General features: G+C 43.3%; 1 protein-coding gene across 1 annotated transcript in view; it reads left to right on the top strand.

Annotated features, from left to right (window-relative positions):
* Positions 1–22,133, top strand: part of POLR3B (RNA polymerase III subunit B) — a 129,620-nt gene that overhangs the window by 28,412 nt on the left and 79,075 nt on the right. Inside the window, exons 10-13 of the mRNA XM_056569913.1 lie at positions 8,817–8,939; positions 10,579–10,701; positions 12,473–12,607; positions 19,333–19,494. Coding sequence (XP_056425888.1) covers positions 8,817–8,939; positions 10,579–10,701; positions 12,473–12,607; positions 19,333–19,494 — 543 coding nt within the window. The remainder of the gene's footprint in view (positions 1–8,816; positions 8,940–10,578; positions 10,702–12,472; positions 12,608–19,332; positions 19,495–22,133) is intronic.

Raw genomic sequence — 22,133 nt, 5'->3', positions numbered from 1 at the left:
ATAAAACCTAATTTTGTAGTTGCATCCGTATACACGGTCTGTTTTTGCCGTTCTGATCTCACGGTTGGGGTTAAATTGAAGCCATAAACCATGGAATGGTAGTTAGAAGCTGTAATGATATAACAGCTGGATGTTCGATGCTGAAGGCCAGCGCTATTAAGGGCTAAATGATCGTGTTATACAAGGTGTTTTGGCATCTATCCTACAAACTCAGGACACCCCCTGCCATAATACAAGCAGAAAAAGTATGACAAAGCTCCGTGCCAAAACTGGCGCAATACTGCCACCAAGTGGCCAATTGACAATACGGTCAGACTGATTTCCAAGTTGGTGAGAGTGGGATTAAAATTTGTGAAATATACATATACTGCGGGGTACACTCTTTTGGCCTCTGGGACAGAGCATGATGGATTCACATTCCTCCTGTTGTGACTGGTTGCTATGGGCAACGAGGCCTTCTATTCAGTTTTGAAAAATGAAGCCTGTGTAGATTATTTCTAGTGTCTCTGTAATTCTGTGTTTCCCTACCAGGTTGCCTCCAGCTGTTGCAAAAATACAACACCTAGCATGCCCGGACAGCCTTCGGCTGTCCGGGCTTGCTGGGAGTTGTAGTTTTGCAACAGCTGGAGGCACCCTGGTTGGGAAACACTGCCTTAAAGGGTTACTCCGGTGGAAAACATTTTTTTTATAAATCAGCTGGTGCCAGAAAATTTTAACAGATTTTTAAGTGACCTCTGTTAAAAAATCTTTACCCTTCCAGTACTTTTTAGCAGCTGTATGCTACAGAGGAAATTCTTTTCTTTCTGCATTTCTTTTTTGTCTTGTCCACAGTGCTCTCTGCTGACACCTCTGTCCGTGTCAGGAACTGTCCAGAGCAGCATAGGTTTGCAATGGGGATTTTCACCTGCTCTGGACAGTTCTTGATACGGGCATCAGGTGTCAGCAGAGAGCACTGTGGACAAGACCAAAAAGAAATTCAAAAAGAAAAGAAGTTCTTCTGTAGCATACAGCTGCTAAAAGGTACTGGAAGGGTAAATATTTTTTAATAGAAGTAATTTACAAATCTGTTTTTAACGTTCTGGCACCAGTTGATTTAAAAAAAAATTAAAATAAAAATGTTTTCCACCAGAGTACCCCCTTTAACCTCTGTACATATGAATTTGTAATGGTCTTTGAAAACTATTTTCTGTGTGCTTAAATTTCTAGGCATCTCTGGGAACGGTCTCGGCCTCCTAGAATTCAAAGTACGGTAAAAGGCCTTGATAGTGCTTGCCAGCTGTACGTGTTCCCTACACGTTTCTGATCATGGCCGCAGGGGTGTAGAAACTTAAAAAAAAAAAAAAAACTACTTGACCAAGGGACTAAAACGGAGCCCAATCTACTTGTCCGGGCCAATGTCCGTTTTTTCCCCTCCTTACTCTATAATAGCCATAACTCTCTTTTATTTCCCCTTCTACAGACCCATATGAGGGCTTGTTTTTTGCGAGAACGATTGCACTTTGTATTGACACCTTTTTATTTTTCCATAACATATTTTCCATATTTTATTTCCCATAATATGTGCTCCGAAACAAAAAAAATAAAAAAATATTGGGAAATAAAAAAAAATAAAAAAATAATAAGTTAGCAAATTTGGTGGTTTTCTCTTTGATGCCAGTTACCATGACATGTAATTTTGATACTTTTAGGTCGGCATGGTTACAGCAATACCAAATTTGTATATTTTCTGTCAAATTTTACTAATTAAAAAAAAAAAAGCTCTAAACTAAAATTTTTTTTTTTATTCAATTGCCTTTTTCTGACCCCTGTAACTTTTTTATTTTTACGTATACCAGGCTGCATAAAGGCTCACTTTTTGCGCCGTAATCTGTTATTTGTATCAATATTATTTTGGTATTTTTCTGACTTTTTAATAACTTTTAACTTTATTTTTTTATGTTATTAAAAAATGTAATTACGTAATTTACCATATGGGATATATAATGTTATATTTTAATAGTTCAGACTATTACGCAATGCTTATTTTTATCATGTTTATGTTATTTTTATAGGAAAAGAGGGGGATTTGAACTTTTAAGGCCCCTTTCACACTACAGGTATCATCCGGTAATAAACCTCCGCTATTACGCCCCGTCAAAAAGTCCTGAAAATGGCCGTCAAAAAATCCCATTCATGTCAATGAGATTTTTTGAACATCCTTTTGCATCAGGCATGTCCGTTTTTACTAATATCAGTTATTTTTGCCGGCACAAAAGACGGTACATGCACTAATTTTTGGTCCAGCAAAAAATTTAAAAAAATGGTGAAAAACCGGAGTCCACGGGAACCGGATGTTCAGAAAAAAAACATTCATTATGATCAGCTATTGTCAGGTTCTTTAACATTCGTTTTTTGTACTGAGCATGCTCAGTACAGCTTTACAAAAAAAGGGGTTAAAAACCTGATTTAAAAAAAACGGATGTAACTGGTAATAACGGATGATAACGGATTAATCACATCAGGTTTTTTAAGGTCATCAGTTATCATCAGTTATTACCAGTTATTGTATCCGTTTTTTCCCCCCCATCCGTTATTGTAAAATAACAGCAGTAAAAAAGCAGGATGATACCCGTAGTGTGAAAGGGGCCTAATATGGAAGGCTTTAATGTGTCTCTCTTAAACCTTTATTAAACCTTCTTTTTTTTTTAACACTTTGTGGTGCATCACTGCGGTGAATGGCGCAACCACGGGTGTTGCGGTGTGAGTGGTGGGATCAGGTGTTATTAACCCCGGGGGTTGGATGGTGTTAACCCCTATGTGTTCGTGACGCCAGCGTGGTTTTCGGGTTCTGGAACACCACACTCCCGGATTCTCCGCTATCCCACGGGCTAGTAGTGAATAAAGAGTCCACAACCAGTTATGGTCAAACGGAGGCTTTACTGAGTAGAAGACAGGTCTAATTATCTTCACTGCTAAGGCCAGAATTCCCAGAGAGGTGACCAGGACCCAGAGGACTTTGCAGCTTGCTGGACCAATATTTGTAATAAACTTGACTTTGACTTGTAATTTAGACTTGACTTGTACTATGTGCAGGACTTGACTAACTTCAGTGGCAGCAGACATAGACTTGTAGACTTACTGGAGACTTGTAGCTTGGTCGTACTCCAGATGCTGAGCCCTGTCTCTAAGGCCTCCGGTAGCTGCTTCAGCAAAGACTTTGATGTTTCAGCTATGAGCACATAACTCAAAGAGAGTGAATTAAGATGGCCGCCCCTTTATATAGTCAGGGGGCTGGACTATAGCCCATTGGTCAAGCTGTGGGTCATAGGTCAAAGCTGGTACTCTCTGGGAGTACATGTTACAACCAATCATATAACTGTATAACATAACATGTGACAGCTTTACACACGGGTCTTTGAGTCCTCCAAAGGTCCTGTATATTATCTAGACCTAAGGATCCTGTCTAAGATACATACACCACATTTAATAAATTAACAGGAGAAAAAGAAGTTCCTGCAGGAGAGCCCTCAGGTCACTGAGGGATTCAACCTGACAGGTAGTACAGGACTGTGTACCTGTACTGGGACATCACAACTTTATCAGTCCCTTAGGGACTTTTAGTAGGAATCATTAGATTCCTCATACAGATCAATGCAGTTCTATTGAACGCCATTGATGTGTGTGCTCTGCGCTCCATTGATAAAGCCTGGTCCAGCCAGGCTCTATCAATGAGAGCCATGGTCCCTAAGGAAGAAGAGGTATTCAACATCAGTGTTTCCCGACCTGGGTGCCTCCAGCTACCAAAACTACAACTCCCAGCAGGCATGGCCAGCTGTGTTGTGTGCAGGAGAAGGACTTAGTAGTTGCTCTTGGTGCCGCAGCATTGCCAGGTTATTCTTTTTGAAATACTTCTGCAGCACAGCATCTGAAGTTTTGTGTGTGTGTGTATCTAAACAGACAGAAATGGACAGAATTTTTGGTACCCTTCCATGAAAAGCTAGAAAAACCCACAATGCTCCCTGAAATAATGACTAACACAAGATAGAGGGCACTCTTGCAAAGAAAGCTGACACCTATACCACCGCTGTATGTCAGCCAATACTGTAGAGACTGGTGTTCTGTCACTGTGGCAGCCTGGAGTCCTAGTGCCCTTGAATCCGGGGATGCTGGGAACCAAGAAACCCAAAGTCACTCAACAGTACTCAAATAAAGAAAAACTGGTACCCGCACTCACCACGAAGTTTCGCGCAGGTCGCGCTTCTTCCGGCCTCGTACGAGGCCGGAAGAAGCGCGACCTGCGCGAAACTTTGCCGTCAGTCGCCTCTAGTCTGAGCGCTCTGCTACCAGCCTGAAGCCGGGTCCACCTGAGATGCCAGAAGAGTCGGTCTGCTGTTACTTTGCGGTGAGTGCGGGTACCAGTTTTTCTTTATTTGAGCTCCCTGAAATATGTTGAATCAATAATACCAATACAATGAACAAATTAAGAAAACACTGGTCTGTTGCATGGAAGAGAGCACAAGTGTGTTTCAATGGGTGGGGTGGCTGATGTGTGGGAGGGAGAAAAGTGACCTCACACTTACAAACGAGGAATCATGGGACTTCTAGTTGGAGGAACAGAACTCCAACAGGAAATAGGTAGTTCACAAGGCATGTCCATTACAGTTTGGCAGGTACGTACTAAAATCACCTTATGGTGGATAACTCCTTTAAATAATATACCAATACAATGTCTAAACACTAATGTCATACAATGCCTAAATAATATGCCAATACAATGAAAAAATAATGCCACCATATGCCAATAGAATAAACAAATACTATAAAATGCCTAAATAATATGCTAATACAGTGAACAAATAATACCGCCATACGGTGCCTAAATTAATGTGCCATTAAAATGTCCAAATAAGGCTCTTCAAGTTGGGTTATCCAACTGCATCCTTCATACATAGGGTGTAGGGCTGCAAGATTTGGGGAAAATGTGCGATTGCGATTATGGAGGTAAAGATTGCGATATTATAAACAAATGGTGAAATCCCTCAAATTTCATATCCAATCCCCTCATTTCATATAGCCAACATATAATGGGGGGATTGGAGCACTCCAGTGCAGTAAGACTTATCCCCAAAGGATAGGGGATAAGTTTTAGATCACGGGGTGTCTGACCACTAGCACCCCCCGCGATCTCATGCACGGCGCACCGGCAGTCCTGTATGAAGGGGGTGTGTAGACCTCCGCATGAAGTGGTGGCCGACACCACCCCCTCTCCGTGTAGCTCTAGAGATAAGTAGCTCTATGAGATACATGGAGGGGTTGTGTCGGCCGCCACTTTGTGTGGGGTCGGCAAGCCCCCCCCCCCCCCCATCCAGGATCCCATGCAGCGGATCGCGGGGGGTCCCAATTGTTGGACTCCCCATGATCTAAAACTTCTTATTTTTCCATATACAGTGGTCCCTCAAGTTACAATATTAATTGGTTCCAGGACGACCATTGTATGTTGAGACCATTGTATGTTGAGGCCAGAACTCTATGGAAACCTGGTAATTGGTTCTAAAGGCACCAAAATGTCATCCAAAAAATAGGAAAAAGTAAAAATTAAAGATAAATAAGTAGATAACTAATATAGATAAAGAAAATCTTATATATAAAAGTAATAAAGATCTGCTGGGAGCTGTAAATCACTGTCTATGTCAGTGTTTCCCAAGCATGGAGCCTCCAGCTGTTGCAAAACTACAACTCCCAGCATGCCCGGACAGCCTTCGGCTGTCCGGGCATGCTGGGAGTTGTAGTTTTGCAACAGCTGGAGGCACCCTCTTTGGGAAACACTGGTCTATGTAGAGGAATGGAGCTTCTTCGGGGTCCTGTACAGTACACGCAGTGTCCTAAAAAAGTAACATGGAGTCGCCCTCACCTGGTGTACAGAGGAGCAGGCAACCCTGGTGCAAGTAAAGAGTACAGAACACGTAATACCTCCCTGTACTGTAGGGGGCTCTACCAGACACCAGTCAGTGCATACACTTCAGTAATACAGGTAAAGAGTACAGAACATGTAATACCTCCCTGTACTGTAGGGGGCGCTACCAGACACCAGTCAGTGCATGCACTTCAGTAATACAGGGGTTTTACCAGTAAATACCCATTCTGATTGGTCGGTTCTTCCGGCCATTGACACATTTCACAGATCTGGACTGTCTGTACATTGTATGTTGAGTCTGGTTTCAACTTACAATGGTCCAGAAAAGACCATTGTATGTTGAGGCCATTGTAAGTTGAGGGATCACTGTATATGGAGCTGTAATGGGGCTTATTATTTGCGCCGTCATCTGTATTTTTTATGGGCACCATTTCTGTTTTGATTGGACTTTTTGATCACTTTTTAGGTTTTTCCTACTATATGAAGTGACGAAAAATCCGCAATTCTAGACTTTGTATTTTTTTTTTTTTACATTTACGCCATTGACTGCACGGTTTCATTAACGTTAGATTTGAATAGTTCAGACATTTATGCATGTAGAGATACCACGTATGTTTAGGTTTATTTATTTTATTTAAAAAAACGATGGAATTTAAACTTATTTACATTTTTTGCCTCTTTATTTTGTTTTATGTTTTTTTTTTACAATTTTTTAAATCCTCAAGGAGCAGCGTTTTCACACAGTGTGTCTCCAGTTGTTGCAAAACTACAGCCAAAAGCTGTACGGGCATGCTGGGAGTTGTAGTTTTGCAACAGCTGGACACACACAGATGTATTTTTTGGCTTCTAGACCAGTGTTTCCCAACCAGGGTGCCTCCAGTTGGTGCAATACTACAACTCCCAGCGTTTGGCTGCCCAAGCATTCTGGGAGTTGTAGTTTTGCAACAGCTGGAGGCACCCTGGTTGGGAAACACAGTTCTAGACACTGATTTAATGCTGTGCCATAGGAGCCTAAAGCACAGCACTGATCAGTGTTATTGGCGATCCATTACTACAGGCTGCTTAGGCCTCCATTATTGGAGCGCCGATTGGAGGAGTCGGAGGCAGGTAGGGAACCTCCGCCCATCCTCTCAGCTGATTGGGACCTTCCGACATTTTGCTGCCAGTGTCCCGATCAGCTCCACTGAGCTACCGCCACATGTTTTCGCCATTTTAGATGCCGCAATCAACATTTATCGTGGCATCTAAATGGTTAATGCCGGACATAACCCTGATCAGTGATGTCCGGCATTACCCAGGATGAAGCGAGCTCCACTCCTGAGCTTGCTTCATAGACCCCCCGCTCCACAGCTGCGCCGTATATAAACAGTGACCTGCTGGGGTGGGGTTAAGGCGCCTCCTCCCAGCCCTGAGCACTGCTGGGAGGAGAGACCGTAAGACGCGGGCTGGAGGGGCTGGGCCGCGCCACTCATGAGCTGAGCCTGCAGCTGCCGGAGCCCAGTGACCTGCTCTGCTCCGGCATTTACCGTAATATGCATGTCTGCTTTTGTGCGGCCCAGCCCGGAACCTTCAGTGTGCGGCTCACTGTTTCGCCGCATATTCACATTTTTTTTCATAGGGTGAAATCTTTATATCGCTTATGGATGCGATTTATCGCTCAGCCCTAATAGGGTCTCACACTTTTGGCCTCTGTCAGGCAAAATATCTGTCTGCAAATCCACACACGAATACCCTAAATAGGTGGACAAAGAGACACAACTTCAAAATCCATAAATTGCTGGTCTGTTTGACATTTCTTTAATGGTACTCTCATAAAATGTCCACATATTATCATTTCCAGCCAATAAATAATAACAAATTAAGTCATTGTATGCTTTGTTTTAATATAGGGTATTCCTCAAGAGCCCCGTGCCGCTGCCTAGTTTGCCATCCCTTAAAGGGGTACTCCGGTGGAATAAAAAAAAAAAAAGTATTAATTTTTTAAAATCAATTGATGCCAGAAAGTTAAACAGATTTGTAAATTACTTCTATTAAGAAATCTTAATCCTTCCAGTACTTTATTAGATGCTGAATACTACAGTGGAAATTCTTTTCTTTTTGGAACACAGAGCTCTCTGCTGACATCACGAGCACAGTGCTCTCTGCTGACATCTCTGTCCATTTTAGGAACTGTCCAGAGCAGCATATGTTTGCTATGGGGATTTTCTCCTATTCTGGACAGTTCCTAAAATGGACAGAGATGTCAGCAGAGAGCACTGTGCTCATGATGTCAGCAGAGAGCTCTGTGTTCCAAAAAGAAAATAATTTCTTCTGTAGTATTCAGTTTTCCACCGGAGTACCCCATTAAATCTAATCCGGTCTGCTAGTCCAAGCTATCTGACTGTGAATTGAAGCGGCGCTTTAGTCATTCCAGTGTTATAGGTTTGTTGGAATCTTCAGTAGATGAAGATGGGGGGGGTGTACACTGCGGCGCCTCGGCTCCACGTGATCAGTCAAGCATATTGGCCACATCATTCATTTCTATATCCCACCATTGTAACATAACGTTCAGCGTAATCACCTTTCCCAACAACAAGCGAAACCCCCCAGACGTCTGCTACAGAATTGCAAAAAGTCGTGTTATTTTTTTTATATATATATATATATTTTTTTTTTAGTTCCTTGTTTTTACTACCGCGCTTATGTTCACATGCCATAGTATTTAACCTCCAGCACTGAAACTGATAGCAAATCGCTTTTAATGGCTCGTTCAAGTTCTACTATTGTGCAGCCGGCTTTGCCAGATGGCTGGATTTAACACAAGTCAAATAAGTGCCTGAAAGTAATTCCATCGAGCGGCGCAGCATTAGCATAAGCAAATGTCACAAAGTGAACACGGCCAAAAATAACTTTTTCTTCCACTTTTTTTCTCATTTTCCTGCAGGCAATGGCCGTCGAAAGTGACCAAGAAATTGTACAAATGATTGGGACAGAGGAGCACGTGATGGCGGCTTTTGGGCCAAGTCTGGAGGAATGCCAGAAAGCTCAGATCTTTACCCAGATGCAGGTGGGAGCTTCAAAAATGAATTAATACATATATTTATATATTATGTGTATGTATAGATTATACATTTTTCAAATTAAATAAATTAAATGTGTGTGTGTCTAAATGTGTGTGTGTGTGTGTATTATGTATGTGTGTGTGTGTGTATGTGTATATATATATATATATATATAATAAATATGTGTGTGTGTGTATATATATATATATGTGTGTGTGTGTGTGTGTATTATGTATGTGTGTGTGTATGTGTATATATATAATAAATGTGTGTGTGTATATGTATATATATATATATATATATATATATATATATATATATATGTTTGTGTATGTATATATATATATGTGTGTGTGTATATACCGTGTATGTATGTATGTGTGTGTGTATATGTGTTTGTGTATGTGTATATATATGTATATGTATATATGTGTGTATATATATATTACACACACACACACACACATTCATCTTTTTGCTTATGTGATCTGTGATTTTATGTTGTTGGTATGCCGCCCATGTTACAAAGCAGAATGATGCGGTGATGGAGAACCTCAATTAAAAGGCTTTTACTTTGAGCTTATCACAAAATAAAGTTTTATTGTATTTTTTTATTTTTTTTAATATCCCCCCCCTCCCTTTGAAGTGACCTCGTTGAATAGCAGTAAACATGCTACATGTGATTTTAGTTAGTTTTTATATATTTTTTTTTTAACCTTTCTAGGTGCATTGCAGAGATTTTTTTTTGGCCCAGACAGCCAAAGGCTTGCACTGTCACTTTAAAAGCTGTCATTTAAAAAAAGATTTTGACTTATTATAGATGCATGTCAAATGTTTTGATCAGGGTCTGAGTGTACACACCGTGACCGATAGCTAGAACTAGCTGAGAAAAGAGCGCACTAAAAGCGTGACAACAGTGTAAGTCTATGGGATTGTCTGTCAGCTGCACTTTTCTCCCCACTCATTCTAACAATTGGTCGAGGTCTGAATATTCAGACCGTGACTGATCAAATTTTTTTTTTTTTTTTTAAAGCGACAGGTACACTTTAACTTTTATTGCACCTCCATTTGTTCAAATGTACAGCATATTTAGCATAGCAGCTATGTTTGTTACTTTGGCTTGGAAAAAGGCCATAAAACCTAAAGATTTGTTGTGCGCGTACCATGTAATTCCACGTTCCCCTCCCCCTGGAGCGGCCACTTCGATATAGAGGGGAGTAAAGTCAGGTGCAGCTAAAGCAAGCAGAGTTAGAACGTTATAAATTTATACAATAGGAGTAGAATCACAACTGCGATTTTGGCTCCATTGTGTTTGGGTCCTAGGTTCAAGTCCCACCAAGGACAACATCTGCTATGAGTTTGTATGTTCTCTCCGTGTTTGCATAGGTTTACTCCTACATTCCAAAAACATACTGATAGGCGAATTTAGATTGTGAGCCCCAATGGGGGAAGGGACCAATTTGAGTAAACTGTGTACAGCGCTGTGGAATCTGTGTGCGCTATATAACTACTCTTGACCCTTTACATCTGTCATGGTGCACTTTTTTCTTTTTCTTTTTTTCTTATTGTTTTGGTAGAGGGAGGGGCAAATATTTTAGACATGCAGTGAATACCATTTATTTGTTTTTATTTATTTTCATACAGGCTTTAAAGTATATTGGCAATAAAGTCAGAAGGCAGAGGATGTGGGGCGGAGGAGGACCGAAAAAGTCCAGAGTAGATGAAGCTCGTGAGCTCCTTGCGTCAACCATACTGACTCATGTTCCGGTACGTAACCTACCACTGATGAAGTATTGTTTTCCTATATGTTTAATCTGCCAATTTATGTTGTATGATATATTATATAAAATATACAGTGGTCCCTCAATATACGATGGTAATCCGTTCCAAATGGACCATCGTTTGTTGAAACCATCGCATGTTGAGGGATCAGTGCAATGTAAAGTATAGGACAGTGGTCTACAACCTGCGGGCCTCCAGATGCTGTAAAACTACAACACCCAGCCGTTGGCTGTCCGGGCATGCTGGGTGTTGTAGTTTTGCAACATCTGGAGGTCCGCAGGTTGTAGACAACTGTTAGAGGAAGTTGTACTCACCTGTCCCCGCCGCTCCGGACCGTCACCGCTGCCCTGGATGTCGCCTTCCAATGCTGTCGCCGCGTCCCCAGGGTGTCCCTGATTCTCCGGCAAGGCCTCTGCTTCCCCGGCATCCTCGCTCTCCGTCGCCGCCATCACTTCGCTACGCACGCCGCTCCTATTGGATGACGGGACGGCGTGCGCAGCGACGTGATGACGTTGATGGAGAGCGCCGACGATGCAGAGGATCCCGAAAAGGACGCGCCGGAGCCCCGAGGACAGGTAGGTGATCGTCAGCACAGGGCACGGGGCACCGTAAACGGCTATCCGGTGGCAGCTGAAGCAGTCTGCACTGCCGGATAGCCGTTTATGCGATGGCCCCGACATACAAAAGCATCGTATGTTGATGCGGCCTTCAACATGCATTGGCCTCTGAGAGACCATCGCATGTTGAAATTATCGTATGTCGGGGCCATCGTAGATCGAGAGGTCACTGTAAATATTTTTTTTTTTTTTTAACTTTTGGTTAATTATATAACTTTTTGCAATATAAATACTTTATGTAATGAACATAAAAATTGAGGGCCATGTTCATCACTTTTTTTTTATTTTTTATTTTTTTTTATTGCTACAGTGTTTCGAAAATTACAAATAAAGCAACTTTACAAATAGTCTTAGTTGTGCATTTCCTACCATTTTGTATATACATCTACCAGCAAACCTGTGTGTCTCCACGGTAACAGAGAACAACCAAACCCTGCAGTCGCACTTCCTTTCGTGACTTACTTATACTTTTTGCCGGTACACGTTCGATCAGACTTCTAAGGATTTTTGTGCATTCTCCTACTATGCAAAATGTGAAGCTGCAAAGGGAAAACATCAAGATTATTGTAAAAAGAGACTTTGTAAACTTTATTTTTTATTTTACATCTGTTTAAGCAACAGAAAAAGGTTGTTGCAAAGAATTACAACATGCAATGCCTAAAATGTATGAACTGTGAAGGTCCCATGCCCCCCCCCCCCTATTTGAATGAAACAGAATGATGCTATCTTTAACACGCCCATAGACCAGTGTTTCCCAACCAGGGTGCCTCCAGCTGTTGCAAAACTACAACTCCCAGCATGCCTGGACAGCCAGCGGCTGTCCAGGCATGCTGGGAGTTGTTGTTTTGCAACAGCTGGAGGCACCCAGGATGAAAAATATTATACCATGGAGTTTGTGAGGCTCCCCTTGGTGTTTTGTCTTGGATGAAGTGGATTAAATATACCGAATATTAACTTTAGTAGCATAACTATAACTTTATTTATGCATAAGTATGTGTTTCACCCAAGCTGTCAAATATAATGTGAAAAAAAAAAAAAAATATATATATATATATATATATATATATATATATTTATTATTATTATTATTATATATATATATTTTTTTTTGCTAATTATTATTTTTTTTCTTTCAATAGGTGAAGGAATTCAATTTCAGAGCAAAGTGCATCTACACTGCGGTGATGGTCCGGAGGGTGATCCTGGCCCAGGGAGAAAATAAAGTTGATGATAGAGATTATTATGGAAATAAGAGATTGGAGCTGGCAGGACAGGTAAGGGTGGCACTCTAGTACAGAGCATATAAATGTAAGGAAGGGGCAAAATTGTAAAAATAAAAATGTATATATACCTTGAAGTGCTATAAAAAGAATTGATACTCACCTATCCTGATCCCCCGCAGCGGCCGCTCCAGGTCTTCACTCATCACCTCAACGCTTGTTCCTGTGATGCAACGTCCCCACAGGACCTGCCCCGCTCAGCCAATCACATGCAGAGACAGACACAACTGCAGTCAGTGATTGGCAGTTCTTGGGGGGGGGGGGGACGCGTCACAGGAACAAGTTAGTGATGAGCAGGGAACCAAACTGAGCACCTGCAAGGTATCTAGGGAGGTGGGTATCACTTTTTTTTTTCTAGTGCCCCCAGCTATGTATAATTTATTTTATATTTCTGCAGAAAACCTTTTTTAAAGTTTGTAATACCTTAATTTATGGTTTGGTTATACACCTACAATGATCTCTTAACTTAAAATGGCCTCAGGTTACAATATTTTCAGCATACAATTTTGTTTTCTTGACCATTGTAACTTGAAACCAGACTCCACATACAATGCTACAGACAGTCCAGATCTGTGAAACGGGTCAATGGCTGGAAGAACCGACCAATCAGAATGGACATTCACTGGTAAAACCCCTGTATTACTGAAGTGTATGCACTGACTGGTGTCTGGTAGCGCCCCCTACAGTACAGGGAGGTATTACATGTTCTGTACTCTTTACCTGTATTACTGAAGTGCATGCACTGACTGGCTGTCTGGTAGCGCCCCCTAAAGTACAGGGAGGTATTACATGTTCTGTACTCTTTACCTGTATTACTGAAGCATATGCACTGACCGGTGTCTGGTAGCGCCCCCTACAGTATAGGGAGGTATTACATGTTCTGTACTCTTTACCTGTACCAGGATTAGCTGCTCATTTGGACACCAGGTGAGGGCGACTCCATGTTACTTTTTTAGGACATTGTGTACTGTACAGGACCCTGAAGAAGCTCCTGTCCTCTACATTGACAGTGATTACAGCTCCCAGCAGATCTTTCTTACTTTTATATGTAAGGATTTCTTTTATCTATTTTAGTTATCTACTTATTTCTCTTTAATCCTCACTTTTTCCTATTTTTGGATGACATTTTGTGATTTCAGAACCAATTACCAGGTTTCCATAGAGTTATGGCCTCAACATACAATGGTCGTCCAGGAACCAACTAAGACCCCCTTTCACACTACCGTTATGCCCCGTCAATTACGTCCGTCAAACTTTTAATTTTTTAATTTTGGAGTTTGACAGACGTAATTTTGACGGGTCATAACTGGTCCCGATGGACCCCATTATAGTCAATGGGGTCAGTTGGGCGCCGCTATTTTCAGAGAGAATAGCGGGAGAAAAAGACGGTGCAAGTCAATGTTTGCTATGGGCAACTAGGCCTTCCCTTCAGGTTTGAAAAATGAAGCCTGAGTAGATTATTTTTAGTGTTGCTGTAATTCAGTGTTTCTCAACCAGCGCTCCGGCACTTGTTGCAAAACTACAGCTCCTAGCATGCCCGGACAGCCGAAGGCTGTCCGGGCATGCTGGGAGTTGTAGTTTTGCAACAGGTGGAGGCACCCTGGCTGGAAAAACACTGCTTTATGTCCAACCAGAGGGGTGTAGGGTATGGGGAGTGTAGCTGTGCGGTTATTAAAGGGTGCTTGTTAACCCTTGCTATTCGTGACACCAGGGTGAGGGCTCCTCAGTAACGCTTGTCCTACCGCCACCCTTCCCAAGAGCGATAGGGAGGTAGATGATAAGAATCGATTGTCCACAACCGGAGAGTTTTCTGAAACAGTATTAACTTTTACTGAAGGTTTTATGCAAGCTTCAATAACATAAGTCTTTACGCATAACAACGGCTTTCCTTGGAGATTGACAAAGGTTGGGACTTTAGCAATTAGAGTCTTTTAGTACTATGCGTTCCACTGGATTTAGTTGCGGACCAGTAGTCACTCTAGCATTAGCGGGGATTTAGATTTGAACTCACGGTTTTAGTTCTGCTGAGGCCGGCAGGTTTTTGAGGCCTGGCGTGTCTTTGAAAGTCGCGCAGATCCGTACTGCTAGTCCGGCATCCATGAGAGCAGCAACCCAAGAGAGCGATAATTGGACGCAGCTCCCATTATATGGGCAGGGGCTGGACTAGTGCTAATTGGTCCATACTGATGTTCACCATTACAAAGATTTGTGGGTAACACGTGACCCAAGGACCTCCTAAGGTCCTCCAACATAACATAGAGGTGACTAGCATGGTCACATGACCGAAGGTCCTGCGACGCTAAACAAGGCAAGTACTATACATTACTATAAAATATATATAATTATTAAATATACACATTTATTATTATTAAAGATAGACTTTAGGAGAGGTGACTAGGGGCTGGCCCACCTGAGGAACCCTACCTGAACGTAGTTACTCTGACTTTGGGGACCTCTACACTAGGTAAGGTATGCAATACGGTACCGGGACACCACACATAAGTGAGCCTGAACTACCAAGCTGGAAAAGCAATTGCTGGCAAAAAGATAAATCAGCATGATACTTCTAGTTGGTTACTATTCTTCCAGATTCAATTTTGATAAATCTATTCTATTTCTGAATGAATTTGACATATTTTAAGTTTCTTTCTTTTTTTTTTTTTTTCATCTAAAAAATGGGATTAAAACCTCCCCGGAATAGTTGTAATTTCTGGGCTGGGCCGATTTGCTCATCTCCACCTCTTTTTATGTAAAAAAAAAAAAATATTTCTTCTTCTTCATGTACAAATTCTCTAAATTCCCCGCTTTCTACGTTTTTATAATCTAAGCTTGGCAGCCATTTCAGGAGGCTGAAATGTTCAATTCCAGGAGAATACAGAAAGAAAAGAAGAATAAGAAAAACAAATATTGTTCTCAATGTGTTCAGATCACTGGAAGAGACGGCGATGCCAACAACGCCATGCGGAAGACTGTATTGTATCTCTGAAGAAAAGAGAGAATGGAAAATAATGCGATTTTTCTTGTTTTTATTTTTTTTTCTTGCTAATTTCACACCCCATGGGAAAAAGAAGTAGCAAATGGGCTCCGGTTTTTAGATAACAGATGTGGATCCATAAGCCAAATCTGTTTTTATTTTTTATTTTTTTTATTATTTTGTCACTGGAGGATTGGGGTAGGCCTTTCGCCAGCAGAGGTGTTAGCAAGACCCACTGATTGGGGACTTAATCTTTTCACCTTGCGTCTCCCTCTTCGTAACGTGTTCATTATTTCGTGAAGCATTTACCCCCGTCTCTTTTGTTTCGCCGTATTTTTCTGCGTCTAATGCAGCTTTCTTTGTGAGGACGAGATATGGAGCGGGCCTCGAAATCCACTAACCTGCGCGGCGAGGGATTTCTGCCTTGTGACAAAAGAGAGAGCGCATTGACTTCAGAGATTGCCTAATCCCGGCTGTTCTGATAATGTAATTAAGGCCGCCTAATGTCTTTAATTTTGCAACCGGTTTGTGTGAAAAGGAGAATTTGGCACTCTAAAAAGCCTTAGCGCTAAATAGCAATCTCAAGGCGCCTCATTAGAATTCTCTGACATTAAGCTAATTGGTGAAACTGTTGCAGCGGCTTAAATTCTTTCATATTTTTTTTTCTCCTCCCCTCCCCCGTACTGTTATTGGTGTCTCGTAAGCTGTGAAGTCTCCGACTGATTTGAATTGAAAAAAAAAAAATCGGATGACTGTTAACCTGTGCTGTGCCAGAAAGGTCACTGTGTTACTTCAGTTTAGCGCAGCGACTCTCCAGCTGTTGCAGAACTAAAACTCCCAGCATGGGCGGACAGGGTTTGGGTACACCGGTATGGACAAGACACCAGTTTATTTGGAGGTGAGGCCTCCATAAATCGGATTTGTTTCGCCAGCACATCCCACAGATGATCGATAGGATTGGGATCTGGGGAACTTGGAGGCCGAGTCACCATTGTGATTCCTGCATCATCATTTATTACCATTGCCGTTTGTCTGGGACATTATCCTGCCGACAGAGGGCATTGTCAAGAAAGGGGGGGGGCTTGGTCTAAATAATGTTTTAGGTAGATATTGCACAGTAAGGCCATGTTCACATGGGGGAAATGTCCAAACTGAGAATCTCCTTGCGGACATTCTCCTGAATGCAGAGCATAACCTCTTGGCGCTAGGACCGCTTGGGAAAGCGCCATCTCATATACGGCAGTGCATTCCGTGCATTGCCCGCAGAAAGAATGAACATCTCTATTCTTTCTGCAGAATTAGAATTTCCGCACCAGATGTTTTGTGTGGAAATTCTGCTATGTGAACAGTGCTGCAGAATCCCATTGAAATCAATGGGGCTCTGTTGCTGCCGAATGTCTGTGCGTAAATTCCCTCGTGTGAACATAGCCTAACAGCCACATGATGCCAGGAGACAAGGTTTCCAGTAGAACATTGTCCAGAGCGTTACACTGCCTCCACCAGCTTCTCCTCTTTTCATAGTTCATCCTGGTGCCGTCTCTTGGTCCACATGATAGAAAGACAACGTGATTCATCAGAGCATACCCGTTGTAGAAACTTTCCTCACGGGACAGGTGTCAGCATGGACTCTCTGACTGCTCTGCTACTTACAGCACCATACACAGTAATCTGTGCTTCCCTTTGTGATCTACCACCTTTCTATTGCAGCCAACCATGCCTTTTTAGCAGTTTGCTCTACAGTAGCTTTAGATCAGACGGATGGGCTAGGCTATCTTCCTCAGGCACATCCCTGAACCTGGGCACTCATGACCCTATTGTTGGTTCATCAGTCAACCTTCCTGGTACTCACCCCTAAATACTTGAAATGCCCCTGAAAACCGGCCATTTTGCAGATGTTCTGCCCCAGTCATCTAGCCATCACAATTTGGCCCTTGAAAAATTGCCCTTAGGCTTTCCCATTTTCCTCCTTCCAACAATCAACTTCAAGAACTGACTTGACCACTTGCTGTCTTTTCTATCCCACTTCATAGCAGGCCTCATTATCACCAGATAATCCATTATATTGCAGATCAGTCATACTTACCATATTTTCCGGCGTATAAGACTGGGCGTATAAAACAACCTCCCACTTTTACAGTTATAATATAGTTTGGGATATACTCTCCATATAGAACTTCCCCTCTACTGCGATACGGTACCTTACTATTGTTCCCCCACATTAGGTTGTCGGCATAGTTCCCCCACATTAGGTTGTCGGCATAGTTCCCCCACATTAGGTTGTCGTCATAGTTCCCCCACATTAGGTTGTCGGCATAGTTCCCCCACATTAGGTTGTCGGCATAGTTCCCCCACATTAAGTTGTCGGCATAGTTCCCCCACATTAGGTTGTCGGCATAGTTCCCCCACATTAGGTTGTCGGCATAGTTCCCCCACATTAGTTTGTCGGCATAGTTCCCCCACATTAGGTTGTCGGCATAGTTCCCCCTCACATTAGGTTGTCGGCATAGTTCCCCCTCACATTAGGTTGTAGTTCCCCCACATTAGTTTGGCAATGGACCCCACAGACATACAGCCTTCAGCCATATACAGTGAATGGCTGGAGGCTGTATGCCTGTGTACTGCCCCACTTCAGTGCTCCAACCACCGCTCCTCCGGTCCGGGGTCCCGATCTACTGCTATAGCCTATGGGCGATAGCAGAAGGTCCTGGGACCTGAGGAGCGGTGGTCTGTGCTGGCAACTTACCATGATGTGCTGATAACTTACCATACCCGCACGTCCTCGCTGCATCGCTCCTCTCTGCTGTTACCATGGACGCATGCACGGGACGTCAGTGACGTCCCTGCGTGCGCTACATCCTGGCGGCCCCTGCGTTTTTAAAATTAATGCGGGGCTGCAGAAAGGTAACCGGGACATCCTTGTGTCCCAAAAAGATCTTTCGGAACACAGGGATGTCCCGAATGTGACGGGGGAAGTTAATCTTGGCCGGGACGCCCTTGGTATGGATAATCCACACCCTGGGCGTCCCGGCCGACTGCAGCACCCGGCGTATAAGACTGCCACCGACTTTTGAGAACATTTTACAGGGTTAAAAAATCGTCTTATACGCCAGAAAATACGGGTATGTGTTTAAGGAAAAAAAGGTTATGCAAACGGCTCTCGCCCATCTTTTCAGGAGGCTTAGCCCTAGTGTTAATCCTTAAGGAGAGTGTCATGAAGACATGTGGAAACTTACAGGCCATTGATGCTACTCTGGGAATTCTGTGAAGAAAGGATATGTTATGCAGCTATCACGCCACCTATTCAGGAGGCTTTTCCTAGTCTCCTAGACTCTTTCTCTTTAAGAGAAACCTTACCCCTTTAGTCCCACAATGATAGGCCTCTTGCCAGCCAGCATCATGGTCAATACTGATAAGGGGCAAAACCCAGAATCAGCTGTCTAAAGATGGGTTGTTCTTTCCTTCTGGAAATATCTGGCTTGGCATACGTTCCCAGTCATGTTCTAAGACACCTAGATGAAGTGAAAGACTAAATTGAAGAGAAAAAAAAGTATTTACGCTCCTTAAGCACAAAACATAACCCTTTTAGTCCCATTATGGGTTTTACACACACTAATTATAACATCCAATGTAGCCTGCAACTTTTTTCTTTATTGGGAACAATCGTCAGTTGTCGCCATCGTGTCTGCATTTAGAAAAGAGGAAAAACGCCTTTTTAAATTGACTATCTTTTCTTTCCATATTGCAGCTTCTCTCTCTCCTCTTTGAAGACTTATTCAAAAAGTTCAACTCCGAGATGAAGAAGATCGCCGACCAGGTCATTCCTAAGCAGAGAGCCGCGCAATTTGACGTTGTGAAACACATGCGTCAAGATCAGATCACCAATGGCATGGTGAATGCCATCTCTACGGTAAGCGGGGAGATTGCTTTACATTGTTATCGAGCAGGAGACCTGACACTCCATGAGGGGAGAGTACAATTAATTACATGGATTACATGGGATTTCTGCTCCGATCAAAGGGATTCTGGTTAGATTAGTGAATTATATTCAATGCTGATAAACGCTACAGAATCTCCATAGACTTCATATGGATGTCGGTGCATCAAGGTTTAGACTGGTTTAACATTAATGTTTTCCAGCCAGGGTGCCTCCAGCTGTGGCAAAACCACAACTTCCAGCATGCCTGGACAGCCGACCCTGTTTGGGAAACACTGCATTAGCCTAATACAGAAGAATTTTTTGCGTTGGCATTATAGCCAAAGGCTGTCCGTTTTGGTAGTCGGACCCGCAGTCTTGCCATGATTTGGATGCAAGAATGCGCCTATTTTACGCTAATGTTAAACTAGCCTTGAACTGGCTATACATCTAAGATAGCTATCTGTTGCCAACTATCTCTCCTGATTCCCCTGAACAAAAGAGCCCCAGTGCTAGTGAACCCTTAAAGTACCTAGTCTGTTTGGGCCTTGTGGACACAGCCAATTAGCATTTTCTCGTCTTAGTTTTTTTCCTCCTCGCCTTTTAACCACTTAAGGATGCTGGGCATACCCGTACACCCTGTTTCCGAGTCCTTAAGGACTCAGGGCATACAGGTACGCCCTGCACTTCTCTGGTCACCGCCGCTCACCGGGTGGGGACTGGACCAGGATGCCTGCTGAAATCGTTCAGCAGGCGCCCCTTGCAACCCCTGGAGGGGTCCTGAGACAATTCAGATAGATGATTCTAGGGTCATACTGGTCTCTGGTGACCCAGAAAATAAGGGGGATCGGGGCTGTCCATGACCCCCCCCCCCCCCCGATCCCCCTGAAGGGTGCCACCCCTCCTATCCCTGCTATTGGTCGGTCAGAGGCTAACGACAAATAGCAGATCGGGGGGGGGGGGGGTTAAAGTTCGTTTTTTTTTCTCCCACGGTATGAATTTTTGCCCATACCGCTATACCGGTCGGGCCCCTCCCCCACCCTCCGGATGAATTGTAGAGCCCAGCGCAGCGCCCTCACTTGTCCCTGTGTGTGCTTCTGTGGCCCGATTCCGAGAGCGGAATCGGGCCAAGGAAGCTAATCCATTTACTGTGTTCCCCCGCTGCGCCTGTCAGCCAGTGTCCCTGCGTGCATGATCAATCCTCACCGCTAGCGGGATCCATTTGCCCACTAGCAGTGTCAAATGTGCCCCCGCGAGCGGGGTCCCTGTGCCCACTAGCGGTGTCACAAGAATGCCGAACGCGGCTCTGTTCCCCGTCCCTGTCAGCTCTCAGGGTACGGGAACAGATTTAAAAGCCTCGCTCGCGGCTAACTTAGTACTGCGCAGGCGCAGCACTACGCAAATAGCGTAGGGCTAACGTAGGCAGCGCTAGGAGCCTAGCGTTAGCCCTACGCTATTTGCTTAGTACTGTGCATGCGCAGTACTACGTTAGCTGCGCGTGAGGCTTTTAAATCTGTTCCCGTGCCCTGAGAGCTGACAGGGATGGGGAACAGAGCCGCGCGAGGCATTCTTGTGACAGGGACCCCGCTAGCAATCGCCCTCGCAGGGGGCACAGGGACCCCGCTCGCGGGGTGGGGTGGGGGGGGGTCGACAGGCGGTAATACCGTGATAATAAAAAAAAAATACTGTGATATTCATTTTAGGCCATACCGCCCAGCACTAACGCTCCCTCAATGCAAGTCTATGGGAGGGTGCGTGACGGCCCATAGACTTGCATTGAGGTGTCATGACCGTGACGTGACAAGCCTCCGGAGCTGCCCCAGAAGCTCTAAACGAATACCTGGTGCAGTTAAAGGGGTACTCCGCCCCTAGGGGATAAAATGTCTAGGGGCGGCATCCTAGTCATTCAGTGCACGGAATATGGCTTTGTACTAGACGTCACGTCCCTATCCATAGACATGAATGGAGGGGGCATGGCCTGATGTGACCTCATGAACAAGGAAGCCCAAAGCTTCTGTGTTAAAAAGGTCGCCGAGACAGCCCTTTTGGATAGGGGATAAGATGTCTAGAGGCAAAGTCCCCCTTTAAGAATTATCTGCACAGTGATGTTCCCCCGCCACCCACTGTGCCCTGAACAAAAATACAGGACCATTCATTTGATCTCCTAAGTCAGACCCTCACCAATCAAAATGTTTTTGCATATCCTAACATTACACCCATATCAATGTAACATGGGAATACAGCACAGTGAGATTTAGATTATTGCATACAATTAGATGTTTCACCATAGACGCTCATTACCATTAAAGGGGTACTCCGGTGGAAAATTATTATTATTATTATTTTTTTTTTTATCAACTGGTGCCAGAAAGTTAAACAGATTTGTAAATTACTTCTATTAAAAAATCTTCCAGTACTTATTAGATGCTGAATACTACAGAGAAAATTTTCTTTTACGAACACAGAGCTCTCTGCTGACATCTCTGTCCATTTTAAAGGGGTGTTCCAGGAAAAATCGTTTTTTTATATATCAACTGGCTCCAGAAAGTTAAACAAATTTGTAAATTACTTCTATTAAAAAAATCTTAATCCTTTCAATAATTATCAGCTACTGAAGTTGAGTTGTTGTTTTC

The sequence above is a fragment of the Hyla sarda genome, chromosome 4 (assembly GCF_029499605.1).
Source record: "Hyla sarda isolate aHylSar1 chromosome 4, aHylSar1.hap1, whole genome shotgun sequence".
NCBI lineage: Eukaryota > Metazoa > Chordata > Amphibia > Anura > Hylidae > Hyla > Hyla sarda.
The sequence above is the reverse complement of the archived record's forward strand: the minus strand, read 5'-3'. Positions and strand labels throughout refer to the sequence as shown.